This window comes from Umbelopsis ramanniana (genome assembly GCF_025399195.1).
Source record: "Umbelopsis ramanniana AG unplaced genomic scaffold K450scaffold_20, whole genome shotgun sequence".
Lineage (NCBI taxonomy): Eukaryota > Fungi > Mucoromycota > Umbelopsidomycetes > Umbelopsidales > Umbelopsidaceae > Umbelopsis > Umbelopsis ramanniana.
In genome coordinates this window covers 149876-168972 of record NW_026252106.1, presented here as the reverse complement: position 1 = coordinate 168972, position 19097 = coordinate 149876, and the positions used below count along the sequence as shown (strand labels likewise).

Here is a 19097-nt window from a genome sequence, read left to right as displayed (position 1 = left end):
AAAAAAAAGGTGACGTACTAGATTTTCAAAACATTATTTTTATAATAAAATTTGGATGCCACTTTTTTGATTTGACGTGATACTGTTAGTTGGCGGAATGAGGACGAGGATGTGGTTATAGGCTCTAGAGCCACGCTTTTATTCTCAGTCATATAAATATAAAAATTTTCTATCTAATGTATCCCAGATCTCTATGCCACGCCAGCATGTTCGCCTTTGTGGCCTGGGAGGGTCAACTTCTAACTTAATTTTTTGTGATCTTTCTTTTGTTTGGGAGGGAGGCCACCACATCCTCGTCCTCATTCCGCCAACTAACAGTCTTCACACTCAAAAATACAGTTTTGTTAAATCTATGCTGCCCATTGACTGAACTCGTGTATTACCAAACCGTGATTGAAATAGCGAACAGTAATATATGAAGCATTGTTTTTGGTTTTTAAATGATTTAAGTTGAACACTATATTGAATGGGGGGAAGATATTCTGCTGCATTTATAGGAGAAAAACGACAAACTGTAGGTTGAATGTGTAGAAACAGATGATGAAAACGAATAAAAGCTTTAAGATTGCTTGCACTCGGGTGCATTTTCGCCTCTAGCAGGTCGCTAAAATAGGAAGAAGTGGTGTGAGAAGCGACCACAGGTAAAACAATCATATCAAGAGAATGGGCTTACAGTTTCATCGTCATCGTCGTCTTCATCATCATCATCGTCGTCATCCTCATCTTCATCATCCTCATCATCATAGAAGTCATCTTCAAAATCGTCATCACCTTCGTCATAATCGCCATATTCCAAAGCTTTGCCGGTGAAATAGTCAACGGCATGGGGGATGATCTTCTCTTTGAATTCCTCGCCTAAAACACCGAAAATGGTAGTCAGCTTAGTTATCAATTTGCTGACCAATGGGTAATCTGCAAAAAAAAAGAACGTTGACGGTCACTTACCCAAATCATAATCTTGTTCCAACTTCTCATCAAGACCTTCAGCCTCTTCTTCGTCAATGACTTCACCGTCAGCGGGGACAGCTGGTGGGCTGAAGAAAAGGAAGAAAGTATCAGCAGGGACAGTGCGCTTGACAACGCGTGTCTTGTTGGTATCTGTGGCAAAACATAGGCGAATGACATTTGAGTTAGTTGAACGATGGTTAATTAATAAAATTTGTAAATTTCACGCTTACCCTTGTGTCGTTGCTTCTTGGTTTCAACAGTGACAGTAAGGTCCTTGCCCTCCTTCCAGTTGATTTCGCTTCCTTCAGCATGATCGTAAACAAAGTCACCACCATAGCCAGCTTGATCTTGGTAGAAGTAGGTCTTGCTCAAAGTGGTGTTTGTGAAGTACTCATTTTCTTCAAAGTCGAATTCCAATCGGAAACCAGGCTTTTCAATGTATGACATGCGGACATCAATGAGGTGCTTGAGAACCTCCTCATCCTTTTCGGTGATGATCTCTGAGAATTGTGGGTGGTTCTTGAGGGCGGTAAGCCAGAACTCGGGAATACCGTTAACCTTCTCTTCATCCTCTTTCTCCTTCTTGTCTTCCTCGGCAGCGGCTTCCTCATTCTCATCGGCGTCGACCTTTTCGCCAATGGCAACCTCATCGTCAGTGGGCTCGAGCTTTCCAACAACGATGGAAGTACGCTTCTCATACAAAGGACGATACAACTCAAGGTATTTCTTCTCAAGTACCAAGATTTCTTCTTGGAATTGAGTCTCAAGTTCAGCGTGCTTGGTTTGGAGGTACTTAAGACCATTAAGACGGCGCTTGACATCTGAGGGGAGAGATTCGATATAGCCGGAAGAACGACCAATAAGGCTACCAAGTCTTCCTTGGAGCATGCTCAAAAGAGCGGGATTGGCAGAGAATGCACCTGCAGCACCTTGGGCAGCAGAACCTACATATAGCCGAAACCAAAAAATAAGAGTGAGAAATTTTTTTTCAGAGCTTATTTAGTCACCCATATACGTAAAGAATATGCAAAAAAGCCGAGCATAAGTGAAATGTCTGTCTGTCACGCACCAGTATTAATAGTTTCCATATCTTCAGAAATAGACTCTACGGTTGGGCGATAAGTTGAGGTAATAGGGGCTGGATTGCTTGGTGTGTTTTGAGGTGTGGGAGCGGTAAATTGTTCGAGCTTCTTGTTCTTGATTTCAACACCTAAGGATGGGTCAATTGATAGCAAAAGATGAAGTGAAGGAAAGAAGGGTGAGAAGAGAGATAAGAGCTATAAATATGGGGACTTGAGCCGAGTGTTACCTGATTGCTGCTGATCCATCAGAAGGAAGGAAGGAGGACGAAGTGCTTTGCGCTTAAAAAAGACCAAAGCTTTTTGGGGCAAAAAAATCAAAGCAAAAATTTTGTCAGATAGCTGAAAAGCCTGAATTGCTGACCACACACTATGTGACTGTTTTTCGCCGCTTCACTCCACTTGATTGGGGCAAAGCTACAAGCCAACCAGAAGATGATTAGACCCACGTTTCACTCAGTAAAACTGGATTGATTTGCTCAATACAAAATGAACTTTTATCATATGCATGGACGTCAAAGAATGCAGAAAAATTCATATTTTCATATCATTTATTTTGCTACAATCAATCACTACGTGTCAGATATCAAAGGAAGCAAGTATATTTCCCGATCCCCCCGCCAAACGTTGGGGGTGAAATCCCCGAATCCGGACCAACTGGTAATTTGTTGAATAACAATCATAATGTTTTACGGGTGCTCGTTTATTTCAAATTTCGCATAATATGAGGGTTACATGCAGGGAGTTTTCTAGTAATCATCATTCCCTTGATCAAATAGGAAATTGGCGGCCAGTTCTATGTTTAAAAAAAAAAAGTTGTCCGTCAGCTAACACGCTCTGGAGAAATCACATCATTTTTGAAATCGCGTTACCTTCATTCTTGTCGCATGCAAAGTATGCTTCAATAACTGACGCACGATCAAATCCAAGACCTTCCAACTGTAAAGATAGATATGAGTACTTCGACTTGCGCACATCGTGTATACTTTATGGCAACAAAGACTTACTCGATCGATGGCTTCTTTCTCTTCCTGCGTTACTTGAATGACTTGTGAACCAGCAGGAGCCGTCGTGCCTTCGTCGTCGTCATCTCCTCCTTCAGCAAGCATTTGAAGGAATGCTTGAGGATCGTTGTTAATGATACGGAGCAGCTCTGGGTTGGTTTGACCGACTTGCTGCAGAAGAGGTTGCAGTAAGTTAGGGTTAGCTTGTACCAATTGTCGTAACTGTTGGAACTGCTCATTCGATCGCAAGAAAGATAGGTCTGAGCCACTTCCCCCTTGTTGTTGAGATTGCTGAGCAGCAGCAGCGAAAAGATTTTGAGGGGTATCATCTTTTGTTGCGCATCCACCGAAAAATAAGGTGATTCAAAAAGTCAGTAAACGATTCCTCACAAACCACATTCATTTTACTTTTCTGGCCATTACCTCCCATCTCGGTGTCAGCTTCTGGTGGATTATTGTCTCCCTCTTGCTCTGCTGATTCATGCTCAGCACTGGACTGTTCCTGGAGAAGATGTTCTGGGATACCCTGTAAATAGAACAATGGGCATAATAATCGATGAATAAGACCATTTCTGAGGAATGGAAAAAAGGTTGCAAACGAGAACCTACACTGAAAAGATAATCAACAGCTCTGTCGGGATTGTTGAAGCTAGCTCTCATTGCTTTAATGACCTGATCTCGTGGGAAACCCATTTCCATCATATTTCGGATGGCTTCTTCATATTGTTGGCCGGTGACTGAACCACAACATGCATATTAGTACACTGTATTCATTTTTCCTAATCTTGGTAATCTCTAAAATGTACCTAGTGCATCTGAAGCATTCAATGATTTGCTTTCTTCAGTGGTAGTCGTGGTGGTGGTTGTCTCAGCTGTGGCGGCTGCTGCGGTAGAAGAAGCTCCTGTGGCTGGAGGGATTTCCGTCGTCACAACCTTTTCAGGCTCACTGGTCTTTGACTGCTCCGGAGTCTCTGCTTTAGAAGGTGTTGCTGGAGCCGAAGATGCGCTCGTCTTTGAAACCTTGGGCTAAAGTTCCAGTACGTTGTTATGTTTAATATCGCATTGGCACCACCACATTATTCTGACTGTTGTAGCTAATGCATTACCTTTGAGACCATTACAACTAAAAAGTCTTTCTCGCCAATATTATAGCTTGCAACAGTGTTCTCATCAGCAAGAATTTTGCCTGAAATATGAGGCAGTTGTTAGGTATAGGGTATGTGCATAATTTTATCATGCTCCTGAATATCTACCTGAGAATATCAGCTTCTGTGTGGCAACGGGATGTCCTTGGCTTTCCTCTATTTTCTTTTTAACATCGGCAACCTGCATTGTATAGATGTCTCAGTACTGAATTGATGGGACGAGACCACATTGTGATCTGGGTGCCTTACACTGCTTGCTTCGTCGACGTCCAGTTGGAACTGCTTTTGTTGCAGTGTTTTAAACGTAAGTTTCTGTAGTAGCAGATTACATATTCGCGTTGGTTAGACAACATTTCCACTTCACTATATATAAAATTATGTCTTGCTTTACCATTTTGAAGAGTGTTAAGGAAGTACCGAATTGAATCCTATAACTTGCACGTTCGAATTTTTTAATATTGGCACGTACTGCTGTGGTAAGCGGGGCTGCGTCACCTAATTTCCCACTGCAAAAGCTCAATTTTGTTTGCTGAGAACAGCGCCAACCTAGAAAAAAAAACCCATCGAAGTACCAGCAAAACGAGCGGCTCAGCTTTCGAGAAATAAGGTCAATTCACTGTTTCCAAGTCGTCCTGCCACAACATTGCGTGCGACATACCCCTTGTAATACCAAACTCGCAATTGCTACGTCTTTGAATATAGCGGTAAATTGCAGAGCCGGCACCATATATTATTTGACCGGCAGTTGCATCCTACATGCTAACGGCTCAACCGTCTTCGAGCATTCCTGGCGATAACTCCGGAGAAGGCGCACATTCAAGCAATACCATACAGCCATCACTCATATCGTCGCAGCTGTCTTCAACCGGGTATTCTGACTTGGGTCAAAGAAATCCATCGCAACCTACCGCTGTCAATGTTGCCGAAGAAGTTGCCACCAGGAATAACCGGATACTTGATAGAACATGTCAGCAACTCGACAACTTCACGACGTATGGCTTAGCAATTGATGAGTTTTATCAATGGTGCAAGGACGAAAGAGCATACCATCCCTTGAATGAGCAAGCAATATTAAAGTGTCTTGAAGTAAGTAACTGTCCAAACCATTCGAGATGTATATAACAAAGTCGTTATTAATGTTAACTACTCGCTAGATAATCAAGAAAAGAGCCCCTGATTGGGGTATGTGGTCAGCTCTGCGTGTATTCACTGTTGCAATGAAGTATAGAGATCGGCTTTCTAGTCAGTTCTCAGGTATGTGAAATATGTTCTTTTTCATATTGTATGACCTCAACTATAACACTTAAACATTTTCAAATAGCTATCCTTGCCGAATGGTATAGCCAACTGAAAGGTGAAGGTGGAAGCACGCCCATAGCGAAATTCACTACAGCACATTCAAATGATCAACCCTTGAGTCCAATAAGTGCTGGGGATGCCGCTCCTATCCAATTGGCGCCGCCACAGTATACTAGTTCGCCGCAGCAGATACATCATAGTCAACAACAAAGGTGAGTTGGGGTTGTATTTTTCGAAGTGTAAACTATAAAAGTTGTATATTTATAAAGGCATAAATTATAGACACTCGAGCTCCTACCCATCGCCACCTATAGCAAGTTCGAATCCACAATCATATCCTTCTACGTCCGCTATATCACAGCTACGACAAACAAATGTTCCAGGGCGATCGAAAGAGTCTGTAAATAATGTTAATCCTCTAGTATTTTCACAACAGTATCAACAACAGCTATTGCAGTGGCAACATCTTTGGTTTAATATGCAGCAGCAAAAGAGGACAATGCCTACTACCCTACCCATTCCTACCCCTCTTAATCCATTGAATAGACAGTCAGTATCACTTAACCAGCCGAACAGACAATCAGCTCTACCATACCTTTCGATACCCCATCATCAAACTTCAGCATGCAACAGCTCCAACAATATAGGTCCATCAGTCAGTCAAATTTTACCTATGTTGAACCAGCCTGCTGTCAACGTTCCAGGACCCAGGCATTCCATTACAGCATCGCCCACAATAACTGCATCATCTGAGACCATCAGCAATGGCTATATGCGACCACTTTGTCGTGCTATAGCACCATTCCAACCGCAGCATGACCACCCTATCGCCAATGTAAACATTAATATCAACGGTGATATTTTCCAGAGACTGTGGATGAGGACTATGTTCAAACTTCCACCTGCCCAGGTAGATGATAAGCTTCTTCCAATCAGCTTCGTTTTAAATTCATGGAAAGCGAAGGGAACGGAAAGCAAATGCGACTGGCCCGAGAAAGTGGACCTTGCAGTTAACGGTGCAGCCATTGTACCATTACGAGTGAGTAACTCCTACATCTACAGTATACGTATATTCAATGTTTATTAATTGCCATAATGTATGATTTTACGCTCAGAAACGAAAAGTGCAGATTCCAAACAAATCGCAAAATATGCATATGATGGTTGGAAAAGATCGACCACTGGATCTTACGTCTATGCTAATGCCTGGCGCAAATTCCATCACCATCAAACAGAATGCATGCGCTTGTGTAAGTTTTGAGTTTTCAAATACAAATCATGATACAATCGAAAGCCTAACGCTTGGTAAAACAGAGCTATGCTTTCGGGATTACACTCTATGTACGTGAATCTGAACAGCTAATCAGAACACGAGTTATGGGCAGAAGAAAGACCATTGCACAGGGGCAGCAACTTGTAAATAAGCTAATTGGTATAAAAGAAAATATTCCTAAATCGCCTCAAGCTGTATCTGGACAACCATCAAGGTCTCAATGCGCAGTATCTGAATCTGTTGAATCGTCAGTACAAAGCGGCGAGGACGATGAAATTGAGTGCATGCAAGACTCCATAAAGGTCAGTCTCCGATGTCCTATCAGCTTGTTGCGCATCAAAGAACCGGTGAAAGGCGTCAATTGCAGTCATGTAGAGGTAAGCTAGCCAGTGACACCTTGTCCATCACACAACGATTGTTACTTATGTTTCTTCAAAAGTGCTTCGATCTGGTCTCCTACCTATGTATAAATCAGGGCCTATCGACATGGAAGTGTCCTGTGTGTAGCAAATATACTACGTCTGCATCCATAATCTACGACGAATACTTTGCTCAGCTTCTGAAGGATATGGATGATAACATTACCGAGACAGAGTATAGCAGGACGTCAAGGTCGTGGAAGCCGGTCTCGTTTGCTACAGATGATGACGATGATGATGGTAGTGATGGTGATGAGCCACCACAGCCTAAAGTCAATTCATTACAGTCGCTATCGGTAACAGACAAACGAAAATCTTGCCAAGGTCTAGTCAATCTTATTAGTGATGACGAAGGCGACGATGCAGAAATCAATGCTTCGGCTAAGCGGCCCAAAACCAATAGTCTTATGGAACAGCTAATCCAAAATGATCGTGCAATCGTTAGTCAGCAAGCCGGCAGCATCTATACTCCTTATCAACCAACCACGACTGCGCAACTGCCATCACCGATAGGTTCCGAGAATAATGCGTTTCCGTTCCTCCAGCTTCCGTCACTGCCAATGGACAATCAGCCTTCAAAGCATAATGGCAACGTACCACCAACGGTCATTTCAAGTGCAATCAGACCTAGCGAAATTCTTCAAGGTCAGGAGTCTGCCCATGCACCGGTTCATCCCTCAGACTTAATTGAGGTATCGTCTAGCTCGGTAACGGCTACCGTCCCAACGACTTACATGCCCTACCCCAACATTACTGCCATATCCACCGAGTCAGAGCCCATGATGACCCAATCACCGTTTCCGTCATATCCAAATCATTCCTCCATGAGCACTCCAGCTATCAGGAATTCTTCCAAAAGCAAAGCACCGTGTTCCATATATTTGCCGAAAAAGAAGCTTTCACGGAGTTGATCATAGCGTGTTTGAAAGAACAGAAAATTTGTGTAAATTCTAGTTTTATTTTTTCTTCTTGCAGCATCCCAATATCCCACATCATCCCACCCCCCCCTTTAACCACTACTTATGATATACACTCATATTACCAGTTTTCAATTATTACAAAGGAACGAAGACAATGTTGCCTATGTATATGTTAATGATACTGCTATACCATACAGTGTTGGTGGTCCTTACACCATTGGTGACGCTCACGACGTCTACGTAGGTGATATCTGGTTTTTATCGGGGCAAAGCAACATGCGTGGGTGGGGTAACTTCAGGGACGTTCCCGGTGCTTCTACCGTAATGGCCAAACCTCATCCCATGGTACATTCATTTCAATCCTGCGAATCTTGGGCACCGGCTAAAGAGCCCATCCACAATCTTGCGGAATCCATAAGATCTATTCATAAGAGTCTACGCGATCCTTCTAACGGTGGCCCCAACACGCCACGACCACCACCCAGTGGCGATAGTCACTGGATCCCAAATAAAGGGGCAGGTCCAGGGTTAACGTTTGCTGTCGAATACGGAAAAGAATTTAATGTTCCCGTCGGTTTGGTGCCTTGTGCACATGGAGGTACAAGCATGGATCAGTGGTCCCCGGAAATGAAAGAGCAAGAGGGAGACTCACTATACGGCGCTATGTTAGAACGATTTAATGCTGTAGGAGGAAGTATTGCCGGATTGCTCTGGTACCAAGGCGAGTCGGACGCAATGGTGCTTGAAGACGCAAATCGATACAAAGAGAAAATGGTCCAGTTCATCGAGACTGTTCGACGCGATTTAGGAAATCCAGTTCTACCAATGATATATTGTCAAGTTGGACGATGTGTATCCAGCGATTCGCCGACTGGCTGGAACATTGTGCGGGAAGCACAACGACAAATTGCTGCGTCTGGAGCTCAAAACCTTGCGATGGTTTCAGCAATAGACACAGAGTTGGACGATTTTATTCATGTAGCTTCATCTGGCGTCGAGGTGATCGGCCAACGCATGTTTCGCATCGCCAGAGCTTGGAAACTAGGTGTAGGATCCCAGAACTGCCCCATATTAACTCGCATCACTCCTCAGTTATTTCAATTTGAGCATGATCCCAGCGCTGCCGGTTCAACTCGCGCGTATCTTTTGTTAGCGTTTGAAAATGTGTCTCAATGGCTGGACCAGCGCGCATTTGGGTTCAGCATAAGAGACAAGGACGAGCACGATGTACAGCTGATACACAAAGTCACGTTTGAAGAAAAGTCTTCCATACGCTTACATTTGACTGAGCTTTACAAGAAGTATGATGGCTCCCAACTTCAGCTCTGGTACGGTTACGGACGAAACCCTATCTGCAACGTTGTGGATAGCGACAACATGGCCCTTCCTGCTTTCGGACCTATCGACTTCGAACTATCTTTTTTAGAACCAACATACCATGTAAACGTTTAACTTTCTTATATTTCCATAGAGCACCCTATTCCCCTATTTTTTTACACAATACCTACAAAATAATATATTAAAGAGTTTTTCAGCCAAATTTATACTTTAGAGCTGTATACATGTGAAGCAGTTTCATTCATCTATTGGTAGCCTAAATGTGTCTCCAAAGTCTAAACTTTGACGCAAACAACCGGTCAAGATGAGTTCGGTGTCATAAACACCGATGCCATGGTGTATGAAGTCTTTGCACTTGTCCTTGTCAGCTTCGCATGACAGCACAATCAATTTTGTGTCACTCTGTGAGCTTGCATCTCGCAGCTTTCTTGGCGGAAGCGTAGCAAGAAGCTATGATTGAGGTAGGGATGTTAGTTTGATGCTTTTCAATTTGATAGCTTCCTTTGAATTGTTAGGCTTACCTTTCCTCCTGCGCTTTCAATGATATCTTTCAGGACAGATTTTGAAGGTCCTGTATTTTTGGTGATGAAGACTTCATAACCTTGTAGTAGAGTGCCTTGCTGACGATTCTTATTTCCTACGATGGTAAATTTGCGAGCTAAGCTCAGGCTATCTAGAACGCTGAACCCCCATTTTGCTTCTGATTCAGAGTCATCGACTTGATAATCCGATTCTTCTTGTAGGTTGCCAGATTTGACTGAATCTTTTACCCAGTCGGGAGTGACAATATGTAGTCCCATATTCATGGCACACATGAACTTTTGGGTCCTATTCACTCTGTCTACAATCAAGTGTGTGCAATCTCTTATATCCTCAGTCCAGTGGGCTCCCAATTTGTTCATTTGCTAAAGTTAGATTCAAGTTCGGTATTAGATTAGATCCGGCTTGAAAAATCTCATGACACATAAGCACCATTACCTTCTTCTGGCTCTCAGTAATATCAGCGTTTTTTCCAGAACTGACATATCTTATGTTACGATGGGGTGAGTCAACGTTTTGAGAGGATGATTGCCGTTTTCGTTTGGACGGTGTTGTGGGAACGCCTTGACTATCTGAATTTTTGCTCTCTGATGTAGCAGTACGATGTAGGCTTTGGCTAGACTTCCTGTTATTACCATGGATGGGTTGTGAATCAGTTGCATCTTGTAACTGATCTGCTTCTGAGACATTTCCATTAGGAGTTACATCGCTAACTTGTCGCTTTTTCTTTGAAGGCGTTGATGGAGTTTCGTTATCTGGTTTGATGTCGTAGGAGCCTTGCCTTGATCGCTTAGGACTAGACCGTTTTTCCAATTGATATGCATTCATATCCGGAACCATTACTTCATGTAGCACATTGGAGGCAGTAATAGCTGCTTGTCTTGCAGTCTTACTGACGATTTTTACATGTCCAGTGGTAGAGGATGGAGTTTGGATGACGGAGTGTCGATCAATCGTATTTTCGTTCATCAGCGCGCTCTCCATCGGACTTGCCATTTCTGGGTTCCACCATCTAGTAATTTCGTCGGCCTGCAAGGCTGTTGTTCCAACGAGATCTTCCAGGACATGTGTATCAGGGAAGTAAACATATTTCTCTTCGGCTACGGATTTACACGTCCATTGTTGAAAGCAATCTTCCAACCATAAATGATTAACGACATGAAGATTCCACTGCTTTCCGGCTATGTACTTTTGGCCATGTTGGCTGAAAAGGGTGTTACTGACTGATACATGGTAGTTATGATATTGGCCAGCATCCAATCTTACCTGGAGCTAATCACATGTGTGTTCTCTTGAGTAAGATTTGGGGTATATGTTGCACCCAGTGCATGAATCAGACGCCGCACATAATCTCTTGCAACACCGTTGTAATTTGTTATCGTCATCACCTTGTTGGATGATATATTCGATTAGTAAAAATGGTATATTGCTTCGTGGATGGGTTGGATACATACCATATGGTGCATATCTTTGATTCCTGACTTGGGCATTGGATAATCTAATAGTGTGCCAGTAGGTGGTGCCACGCAATTTCGAGCGAGAGTGTTGGTCAACCACCAAACACTACCGACAATTTTTCCATCTTTGCTAGCCTGCTTGTAATCTTCGCCTTGTCTCCATCGTCCGATATATATGTCGACAATCTCTTTGGAATATGCGATATGCTCTTCTAGGATACTTGCGCCTGCTGCTGCTACACATTCCTTCAAAGACGATAACAATGTCTCAGACAGACCAGTGTCAGGATGGATATAGATTTTCATGCCACTCATGAATTCAGAACTAGGAATACATGATGCAAGACTATCTACATTCATCGGATAAGGATGTATATACCCATTAGCGGTGCTCTCCTTAAGCTTGTTAGATGTCCTACTGCTATTGTCCTCATTATATGCAGAGGATCGGTATTCAAAAAGCTTCGGCTCTGGAAATAAATATTCGCTCTGAAGATAGGTGTCAATGACTGTAAGAGTCGTGTTGCGTATATTCCAAGTTCACTCACCTCGTCGACTTTTTTCTGGAATTTAACGCAATCGTAAAACCACTGTGGTAATATAGTCCGTATGCCTAATTCATTTTTCGCCATAACTGTTTCGTATTTTTTCTGGTGAAGGATTAGTACACTAGACCATTAAATAAAGTTATGCTGCGAGGTTGAAACATACCCCCTCAGGGACCATGGTGATCAAGTGGGTTACGTCCACAGTCAAGTCATTTCGGTAGTCTCCGCCGAAAGCCAATGCACCACCGAGAATTGCCTCTCGATCCTGTTTGGTAAGCTATTGAAGGTGTGTGAGATACAAGTCCGAAGTTGTTCTCGTTATCTTGCAAACCTACTTACACCAGAAGTACATATCACCAATCCGGAGAAAAACTTTGCGGGATCTGGCGAATAGAATTGTGTCCTTTTAACAGAATATTTAGCGGTCGTCATTGGGTGAGAGCATTGTGTATAAGCTAAAGTAACCCCATGCTTACCTGTGGACATGACCATTCCTTATTGCAGAATTAATCCAATCAGGCTAAAAATTATCGTATACATTAGAGGCTCAAGATAGTATTCGTAATATACTTTCAAGGAGTGGAGGATTCTTACGGTCACTACAGCTATTTTGTTTTCAAGAGCTTTCTTGTACCCAGCAAACGTTGTATCTTTAGATATGATATGCGTTATTGTATTCATATCGCTTTCATCAAGAAGATCCTGTTCCTTATTCCCGTCAGCATTGATTGCACCGTTCTCTATGAGCACCTGCGTAATCTGGTGGACAAATGTAAGTTTGGAACTCAAGTAGGTACATGGAGCTGTAAGGGAGACCCACCGAAGTTTTTAACGAGTCATCTAGTAAAGGTTTCAGGGAAAACTTTACACCTTCAAATAGAGGCTTTTTGTTCGACTCTCCTCTAATGCGGCCGATTGGCGACTTTGCGCGTTCCATGTCGATTTCGTGCGCGAAACCAAGGCAGGCAAGCAGCTTCGCGCTCTGTGACTTTTTTTTCTCAGTCCTTGGAAATTTGAAAGGGCGGTCTCCTCAAGAAAAAAAAAAAGTGGCGACAAGGAATTGAAGTTAACGTAGCAATGAGCGACGAACCTGCACAGCAGATCATACCCAGGATATGGGTCGGACGATATGCAGCCATAACGACTCCCGGTTTTTTGGAAAAGAACGACATCAAAAATGTGATATCGGTGTGTCCTTGTGAAGACACTTTGACAGGCTACAACCAGCTGGTAATGTGCACAAGACTCAATGCGTAGTAGTGAGCATTAGGCCCATAATTTTCTAACGAAATATATAGGTTGTTTCCATTCTCGATGTGGCGGAAGAAAACATTATGAAGCATTTTCCTGAAACCAATCAGTTCATCCAGTCTTCAATCGACAAGGAGGAGAATATCCTTGTTCATTGTGAAGCCGGCATGTCTCGCAGTGTTACGATAGTGACAGCATATTTAATGTGGTCTAGAAAGATCACCGCCAAGAAAGCTATTTCAATCATCAAAGCAGAATGGCCAAGTGCTAGCCCAAACAGTGGATTTTTTATGCAACTTGGAATTTATGAAGAAATTGATTATACCGTCGATCAACAGCGAACCGAGTATAGACGATTCCTTATGGCAAATATGGCCGAAGAACGTGAAAGTATGTTGAATTTATTTCCATGATATTGATCTACTTATGAAATACTCAATCGTTCCTCTCTCAGTGCACGGTTATGTTGCTGAAATGACATTAGCGGCCGATCCAGAAAATGCCGCTAAGCAGGGTAGAGCATCTCTCAGATGCAAAAAGTGTCGGTGAGTATCTGTAGCATATATTTAGTGCAGAGACTTTAAGCTAATGAAATTTTATGCTTTAGTCGAGTCCTAGTTGACAAGGATAATATTATCGAACACGAGCCAGGCAAAGGCCAGCAAGCATTCTCGTACCACAAACGAGACTCGTCTCTTCATATTTCTGAGACTGCGTCCTCCGATCACGGCGAAGTCAATACAGTTGCACAAGTCAATACTTCTCTCAACCCTCTTCTTGCATCATTGGCAACTTCGAAGAACAACTGTTCATCGTATTTCATCGAGCCAATGGAGTGGATTAATGGATTAGACCAGTGGAACATTGAAGGAAGGTTAGACTGCCCAAGATGTCACACGAAATTAGGTTCCTATTGCTGGTCAGGCGCGCAATGTTCATGTGGAAGATGGGTCACACCTGCGTTCACTCTTCATCGAAAGCAAGTAGACGAAATCAAAGCTGTCAAGTTACGTTAAGTCCTTATCATCTGTATTATTACATATGATCAAAGCATAGATCAGAAATCATCATCCTGTTGCTATTTACTACAATTGTAATTCCACACCACCATACACACACATTTGCTTGATCACCAATAAATTTTGCTTCGGTTTCAACTAATTGAGCCTTTAATATCTGACATTGAACATCACACCAAGCAGTGTGAGGAAAGGGGGCCAAAAAAATTATATCATTACACCTCGATTTGAAACTCCAGGTGAGATGCCTGGATTATTGAGTCCCATTGCTGGTAACTGCTGCGACCTATCTTCGATTGAATCCCACAGCAGAGTGTACTCCCGCTTGATTTTCTGCCACGTACTTGGATCAAAGAAAACGAAAACATCACGTTCGTAGGCATTGGGTGACGTTCTTCGGAATGGGACAGGCCGGCCATTTTCATCTGGCTCTTTCGTGAGCCAAAGACCTAACTCTTTGTGATATCGCCAATTACGAGCATACCTACAGACAACTAATTTAGCAACTATATACCTTTTTACGCTATGCGTGAGTAACAATGTGACTTACAGTTCTTGTGCCGCAGCCTCTTGAGCAACATCCCTTGGCAAACAGTAAAAAACATAGAACAGAATTTCATCTGAGAACGTCCTCATTCGCTGCTGTGCCGGTGGCGTTGCCTGTACGCTTCGATAGCAGGCAGGGAGATGGAATTCTGGCTCTATGTTGAGCCCTGCAGGGGTCTGGTTATCTGACCAAGGTGAAATGAATGTTGAATATATTGAGCTAGATTTTTTGAGGGCAATGAGGACGTTGGTTAATAATTGGCATGGTGAGTATTTGGTGGGAGTGTTTTACTCACTCTGGTGTGTTAAGGTCCAATCCCAACGTAGTCAAATCACTTCCTAATGCCAGCATGCTCAAATCGGGGTCTGTCATTCGTATAACTCCTAATAGACCTAATAAACCATATGGATCTGGGGCGTTATCTTGCTGATTACCACCTGAACCGTCTAGATTAACTGCCGCAACATCTCGAGATAGCTTGTCTATGCTTTCGCTGCCTGACAATGGAACGTCCGTTTTCCGCGACCCTGGTGCTGCCAAATGCAGACTCTGCTGATTTGGTGTATCAACACCGAGCTGTTCACGATTCTTTATATCAGAATTTATCAATATACCGCTCAGTGATAATAACTGGTGGTTGATAAAAGAGGTTGTGTTGTCCTTACCCATGATGCTGCTGAACTTGATATACCAAGATCGTGCTGCTTGTTGCCTAGTTTTTGAAAGTATTGTATGTAAATATATGTGATTTAAATGCCACGATAAAGAACAATGTTAGTTGGTTTAGGAGTGACAACATACTCTGGGCGAATCCGTTCATTATTGACATTCCTGAAGATAATGGTCCATCGGGCCTTGACATGCCGCTATGGTCTGGCCAATGAGTTACGATTTAGTTAGATCGGAATAGTGTCCAATTAGCCACATTCTGAGAAACTCTGTAATGAACCTTTTAGTGCTGGAAATTCGTCAGCCGTAAACGTTCGCGATGACAATCGTTGCGTCGTTGACGGTGACTGATCATTTCCGGCATGATGCGCTGGGAGTGAGTGAAGGCTCATGCTGTAGTTACCAAGTGCCGCTGACCCTTGTGGTGAATATCCGCCGAATTGATCTTCGAACTGACGATTGCTAGATTGTACTGGTGCCGTTGACCCGGCAGAGGTGCCAGCAGTTGACGCATAGCTTCCGAATCGATTTGACAGTAATGTGTTTCGTGGAGAAGTTGCAGAAACGTTCTGATTCAGCGATGAGTTTACACTGCCAAGCGCGGGAAAATCTGTCATGTCGACGCCTGACCGAAACATTTTGCTTGCTATGAGAAGGCTTACACCACTTCTCCAACGAGTGTTTTTGCTGCTGTTCACTTTCGGTCGGCAGGCGGTGACGTCAAAACATTTAGAAATCATTAATTATAGCATCAAAATTATAATCATGGATTAAATTTTCTGAACAATGAACGCCAGGCATTTGAACACTTTCTACTCGAGCCCTAACTGCATACCTCTACAAACTGATCAAAGTCATTACACTATCTACTTTATTTCACTTAGTGAATCATAAGGAAAGCATGATACACTTGAATAGTTAAATAGCGTTATTGGCTCCGAATATGATAAGTAAGAATGTGGACCACTTCGGTCAGGCTTAACAAAATAGAATAAATTGTATACTAATTACGTTGGTTCTACGATAAGGCTGCTATTATGATAACACTTTTAAACCTTTTCGAGGTTGTCAAAGCTGGCCAATTCTTCAAGTTTATGTTGCTCAGCAACAACAAGAGCGGCGTTGGGACCATCGAAGACTTCAGCAAGAGCTTCAAGAGTCTTGTTACGAGTCTCCTTAAAGAATCTCCAGACGATGAAAAATTCAACGACAAGCCAGATATCGTACACAATGTAGTATTTCCATCCGATGGCGGCAAGAGCAACTGGGTTGACATACTGGTTGAAGAATAGAGCGATAGCGACAGCAGCACCCTGGATGGCCATACCCTTAGCACGAATGGTGAAGGGTAAAATTTCGACTGGATACAAAACTGTCATAGGGGTCCATGCAATATCATAGAAGGCAGAGTAGATGAAAATGAAACCAACGGAAGCTTGGCCGTATGCGTTGGCGCTAGGACCAGTAGGATCGTTGTTATAGGCAGCAGACATACCGGTGACGAGTACGTAACCGAGAATCATACCAGCCATGGAAATCATGAACATTGGGCGGCGACCAACGCGATCAAGCATCAAAGTACCACCAACAGCGAAGATCCAATCAACGATGTTCTTGATACCGTTAACTGTAACATAAAAAAAAGGAAAACATGGTAAGCGGGTTTGATTCGTTGTAGTAAAGAAGTAAAGGTTTGAATAATAGCGTCTTGGACGTATCAACACTTACTGAGAGTGATTTTGTAAGGATCTGTTATACCAATGTTGATCATCATAGGAGTCAAGTAGTAAGAGGTGATACCATTTCCGGACCATTGAGAGAAGAGACCAACACAGATACAAATGAAAGTACGCATGCGGTTTCCGGGGGTTTCGATCAATTCCTTCCATTCACGCTTAGAGACAGCCTGTTCCATGGCGATGGCCTCCTTGATTTCAGCGAATTCAACGCGAACAACCTCGTCATTGGGGTCACCGTTACCGTGAAGTCTGATAAGAATGTCCTTGGCTTCTTCGTCACGGCCGCGACCAATCAACCAACGAGGAGATTCGGTCATGAAGAAAATGGCACTAACTTGAAGCAAGGAAGGCAAAGCTTGAAGCATAGAGGGAATTCTCCAGGACCAAGTGCTGTCGATGTTGACAGTACCGAATGTGACCCAGGCAGCAATGATAGAACCAACATACCAAGTGGTGTTGTAAAGACCAGTAATAGTACCACGGTATTTGGGATGGGCAATTTCGACGACAAGTGTGGGAGCAGCGTTACCAGTAATAGCGATACCGAAACCAAGAATAAAACGAGCAGCAATGAACATGCCAACTATGATAAAAAAAATTAAAATCATTAATTTTATGCTTTGAGATTTCCTTGAAAATAATAATATACAAACCATGGACAGCGGCAGATTGGAGAGCAACACCAACCAAATTAATAACGGAACCGACGATGATAGCCTTCTTACGACCGTAGTTATCGCTGAGATAAGGAGCAACCCAAACACCAATGAAGGAACCAACGGACATAATAGCGTTGATAAGTCCAAGCAATGAAGGGTTATCCAAAGGATGACCGAAATCTAAAGTGCAAATGTAAATATTTTTGATTTCTAGATGGCAAGGCGGTCTCATAATTTCTACATACATCCGTTCCAGTTAGGACCGGCCGTCAAACCGTTCATCATAGAACCATCATAACCATTAACAGCAGAGTTGGTAATGGCTACAGCGCACAAAAAGTACAGCTGTATCATACCCTTGTTAGTAGCATCATTAGGCATCTCGAGACAAGTAGAGTAAAGGGACTGGAGAAAAGTAAAATGTGTTGCAAAGGGTGAGTCGCATATTTGAATCGTAACACCACCTTTTTATAATGTTTGGAGACGGAGAGGAGCATAGATGCTCTAATAGAGTTTGTTACCAAAAAAAAAAAAAAGGCTCGTTCATGGTCATGGCGTTCGTTACCAGTGTCACTTGTACAAAGTTCACCTTCGAAGGACAGCGAAAAATGGGGGCATTGTATTACATAAACGCACCGAAATCTCAAGTTTTGTGGGGTTCCTTAAGCACCTTATGTGGGGTTAGTGTCGGTGGGAATGGTAACACATATGCATTGTGCTCACGCCTGAAGTAAAGTAGCCCACGTTTCATTCACTATAGTGAGAAGGTACTTCACCATGTTTGTAAAGTGCGGCGTCTAGCCCGCGTGGCACGTATAATCATTATCCCTGATATCATGTGTGTGGACTTTATCAATTCATTTACTATTAGCAATATGAAATTCAGACTATGTAACCAAAATTCAGTAAAAGAATGCACCACTTCCATGACAAAGTACAATTGAATAAAGAAGCTGTCAAAGCCATGTCAGCCTCGACCAGCATTCTCGTTCTTGCTGCATGCAATGATCCGAACAACGTGTTTATACTTTCCCACAACTTTAAACTAGCTGACTACCTCTTATCGAACGATTTGTATATGTTAAATAAGGATACTTCCTCACGAGGTGTTACAATGATAGTTGGCCACGCGTGTTGAACCTAGAGTTCTCTGCGATTTTGAAACCACGCGACACGTGGCGTGGCTTAACCTTTACCGCGGTTCCACGGGAAGAAGCGGCTCCAAGTGATGGGACGCCCAAAC

At 42.9% G+C, this 19097-nt stretch overlaps 9 protein-coding genes across 9 annotated transcripts; 3 read left to right on the top strand and 6 right to left on the bottom strand.

Annotated features, from left to right (window-relative positions):
- Window positions 1–83: 83 nt before the first annotated feature.
- On the bottom strand, window positions 84–319 carry K450DRAFT_236466 (uncharacterized protein; the record flags this gene model as incomplete). Its single annotated transcript, XM_051588261.1, has 1 exon — window positions 84–319. A coding segment is annotated over exon 1 (155 nt), but the record flags the coding sequence as incomplete, so codon positions are not given.
- A 145-nt stretch (window positions 320–464) lies between these two features.
- Window positions 465–2337, bottom strand: K450DRAFT_236451 (uncharacterized protein). Its single transcript, XM_051588260.1, has 6 exons — window positions 2258–2337; window positions 2018–2158; window positions 1179–1892; window positions 946–1098; window positions 674–855; window positions 465–604 (listed from the first exon to the last, which is right to left on the bottom strand). The coding sequence occupies exons 1-6, from the start codon at window positions 2274–2276 to the stop codon at window positions 560–562; spliced, it is 1254 nt and encodes a 417-aa protein (XP_051445617.1). The 5' UTR covers window positions 2277–2337; the 3' UTR covers window positions 465–559.
- Window positions 2338–2585: 248 nt separating this feature from the next.
- On the bottom strand, window positions 2586–4653 carry K450DRAFT_236437 (uncharacterized protein). The gene is made up of 10 exons (XM_051588259.1): window positions 4568–4653; window positions 4426–4488; window positions 4285–4357; window positions 4138–4217; window positions 3838–4051; window positions 3641–3768; window positions 3455–3557; window positions 3035–3360; window positions 2900–2966; window positions 2586–2823 (listed from the first exon to the last, which is right to left on the bottom strand). Exons 1-10 carry the CDS (start codon window positions 4568–4570, stop codon window positions 2777–2779), a joined length of 1104 nt encoding a protein of 367 aa, XP_051445616.1. The 5' UTR covers window positions 4571–4653; the 3' UTR covers window positions 2586–2776.
- A 76-nt stretch (window positions 4654–4729) lies between these two features.
- Window positions 4730–8507, top strand: K450DRAFT_236429 (uncharacterized protein). Its single transcript, XM_051588258.1, has 7 exons — window positions 4730–5262; window positions 5331–5430; window positions 5498–5687; window positions 5758–6514; window positions 6591–6725; window positions 6790–7125; window positions 7188–8507. The coding sequence occupies exons 1-7, from the start codon at window positions 4933–4935 to the stop codon at window positions 8076–8078; spliced, it is 2739 nt and encodes a 912-aa protein (XP_051445615.1). The 5' UTR covers window positions 4730–4932; the 3' UTR covers window positions 8079–8507.
- K450DRAFT_236428 (uncharacterized protein) lies at window positions 8022–9600 on the top strand. Its single transcript, XM_051588257.1, has one exon. The coding sequence runs from the start codon at window positions 8190–8192 to the stop codon at window positions 9537–9539; it is 1350 nt and encodes a 449-aa protein (XP_051445614.1). The 5' UTR covers window positions 8022–8189; the 3' UTR covers window positions 9540–9600.
- Window positions 9601–12944, bottom strand: K450DRAFT_236426 (uncharacterized protein). The gene is made up of 11 exons (XM_051588256.1): window positions 12791–12944; window positions 12565–12729; window positions 12447–12490; window positions 12310–12373; window positions 12134–12247; window positions 11971–12072; window positions 11420–11911; window positions 11232–11353; window positions 10404–11169; window positions 9947–10330; window positions 9601–9875 (listed from the first exon to the last, which is right to left on the bottom strand). Exons 1-11 carry the CDS (start codon window positions 12905–12907, stop codon window positions 9663–9665), a joined length of 2583 nt encoding a protein of 860 aa, XP_051445613.1. The 5' UTR covers window positions 12908–12944; the 3' UTR covers window positions 9601–9662.
- Window positions 12945–12988: 44 nt separating this feature from the next.
- On the top strand, window positions 12989–14512 carry K450DRAFT_299362 (uncharacterized protein). The gene is made up of 4 exons (XM_051593709.1): window positions 12989–13200; window positions 13269–13611; window positions 13676–13766; window positions 13829–14512. The coding sequence occupies exons 1-4, from the start codon at window positions 13048–13050 to the stop codon at window positions 14235–14237; spliced, it is 996 nt and encodes a 331-aa protein (XP_051445612.1). The 5' UTR covers window positions 12989–13047; the 3' UTR covers window positions 14238–14512.
- Window positions 14343–15769, bottom strand: K450DRAFT_236420 (uncharacterized protein). The gene is made up of 5 exons (XM_051588255.1): window positions 15737–15769; window positions 15589–15660; window positions 15083–15499; window positions 14791–15006; window positions 14343–14724 (listed from the first exon to the last, which is right to left on the bottom strand). The coding sequence occupies exons 3-5, from the start codon at window positions 15454–15456 to the stop codon at window positions 14448–14450; spliced, it is 867 nt and encodes a 288-aa protein (XP_051445611.1). The 5' UTR covers window positions 15457–15499; window positions 15589–15660; window positions 15737–15769; the 3' UTR covers window positions 14343–14447.
- A 604-nt stretch (window positions 15770–16373) lies between these two features.
- On the bottom strand, window positions 16374–18280 carry K450DRAFT_236411 (uncharacterized protein). Its single transcript, XM_051588254.1, has 4 exons — window positions 18100–18280; window positions 17849–18034; window positions 17185–17778; window positions 16374–17083 (listed from the first exon to the last, which is right to left on the bottom strand). The coding sequence occupies exons 1-4, from the start codon at window positions 18233–18235 to the stop codon at window positions 16506–16508; spliced, it is 1494 nt and encodes a 497-aa protein (XP_051445610.1). The 5' UTR covers window positions 18236–18280; the 3' UTR covers window positions 16374–16505.
- Between the last annotated feature and the right edge of the window lie 817 nt (window positions 18281–19097).

Bases quoted from the DNA above. Each gene is read 5' to 3' on its own strand.
- K450DRAFT_236451 (XM_051588260.1), bottom strand. The intron at 1,099-1,178 runs GTAAGCGTGAAA...GTTTTGCCACAG, and splicing joins CAAGAAGCAACGACACAAGG to ATACCAACAAGACACGCGTT. The intron at 605-673 runs GTAAGCCCATTC...TTCCTATTTTAG, and splicing joins ACGACGATGACGATGAAACT to CGACCTGCTAGAGGCGAAAA.
- K450DRAFT_236437 (XM_051588259.1), bottom strand. The intron at 3,558-3,640 runs GTAGGTTCTCGT...TTCTATTTACAG, and splicing joins CTGTTGATTATCTTTTCAGT to GGTATCCCAGAACATCTTCT. The intron at 2,824-2,899 runs GTAACGCGATTT...TTTTAAACATAG, and splicing joins TGCATGCGACAAGAATGAAG to AACTGGCCGCCAATTTCCTA.
- K450DRAFT_236429 (XM_051588258.1), top strand. From the start codon at position 4,933: ATGCTAACGGCTCAACCGTCTTCGAGCATTCCTGGCGATAACTCCGGA. The intron at 5,688-5,757 runs GTGAGTTGGGGT...CATAAATTATAG, and splicing joins CATCATAGTCAACAACAAAG to ACACTCGAGCTCCTACCCAT. The intron at 7,126-7,187 runs GTAAGCTAGCCA...TTTCTTCAAAAG, and splicing joins TCAATTGCAGTCATGTAGAG to TGCTTCGATCTGGTCTCCTA.
- K450DRAFT_236428 (XM_051588257.1), top strand. From the start codon at position 8,190: ATGATATACACTCATATTACCAGTTTTCAATTATTACAAAGGAACGAA.
- K450DRAFT_236426 (XM_051588256.1), bottom strand. From the start codon at position 12,907: ATGGAACGCGCAAAGTCGCCAATCGGCCGCATTAGAGGAGAGTCGAAC. The intron at 12,491-12,564 runs GTAAGAATCCTC...GATAATTTTTAG, and splicing joins ACAAAATAGCTGTAGTGACC to CCTGATTGGATTAATTCTGC. The intron at 10,331-10,403 runs GTAATGGTGCTT...ATCTAACTTTAG, and splicing joins TTACTGAGAGCCAGAAGAAG to CAAATGAACAAATTGGGAGC.
- K450DRAFT_299362 (XM_051593709.1), top strand. From the start codon at position 13,048: ATGAGCGACGAACCTGCACAGCAGATCATACCCAGGATATGGGTCGGA. The intron at 13,201-13,268 runs GTAATGTGCACA...CGAAATATATAG, and splicing joins TGACAGGCTACAACCAGCTG to GTTGTTTCCATTCTCGATGT. The intron at 13,767-13,828 runs GTGAGTATCTGT...TTTATGCTTTAG, and splicing joins CTCAGATGCAAAAAGTGTCG to TCGAGTCCTAGTTGACAAGG.
- K450DRAFT_236420 (XM_051588255.1), bottom strand. From the start codon at position 15,456: ATGGGTAAGGACAACACAACCTCTTTTATCAACCACCAGTTATTATCA. The intron at 15,007-15,082 runs GTGAGTAAAACA...CAAAAAATCTAG, and splicing joins TTGGACCTTAACACACCAGA to CTCAATATATTCAACATTCA. The intron at 14,725-14,790 runs GTAAGTCACATT...AGTTGTCTGTAG, and splicing joins GAGGCTGCGGCACAAGAACT to GTATGCTCGTAATTGGCGAT.
- K450DRAFT_236411 (XM_051588254.1), bottom strand. From the start codon at position 18,235: ATGCCTAATGATGCTACTAACAAGGGTATGATACAGCTGTACTTTTTG. The intron at 18,035-18,099 runs GTATGTAGAAAT...TTTGCACTTTAG, and splicing joins CGGTCCTAACTGGAACGGAT to ATTTCGGTCATCCTTTGGAT. The intron at 17,779-17,848 runs GTTTGTATATTA...TTTTTATCATAG, and splicing joins CCAATCTGCCGCTGTCCATG to TTGGCATGTTCATTGCTGCT.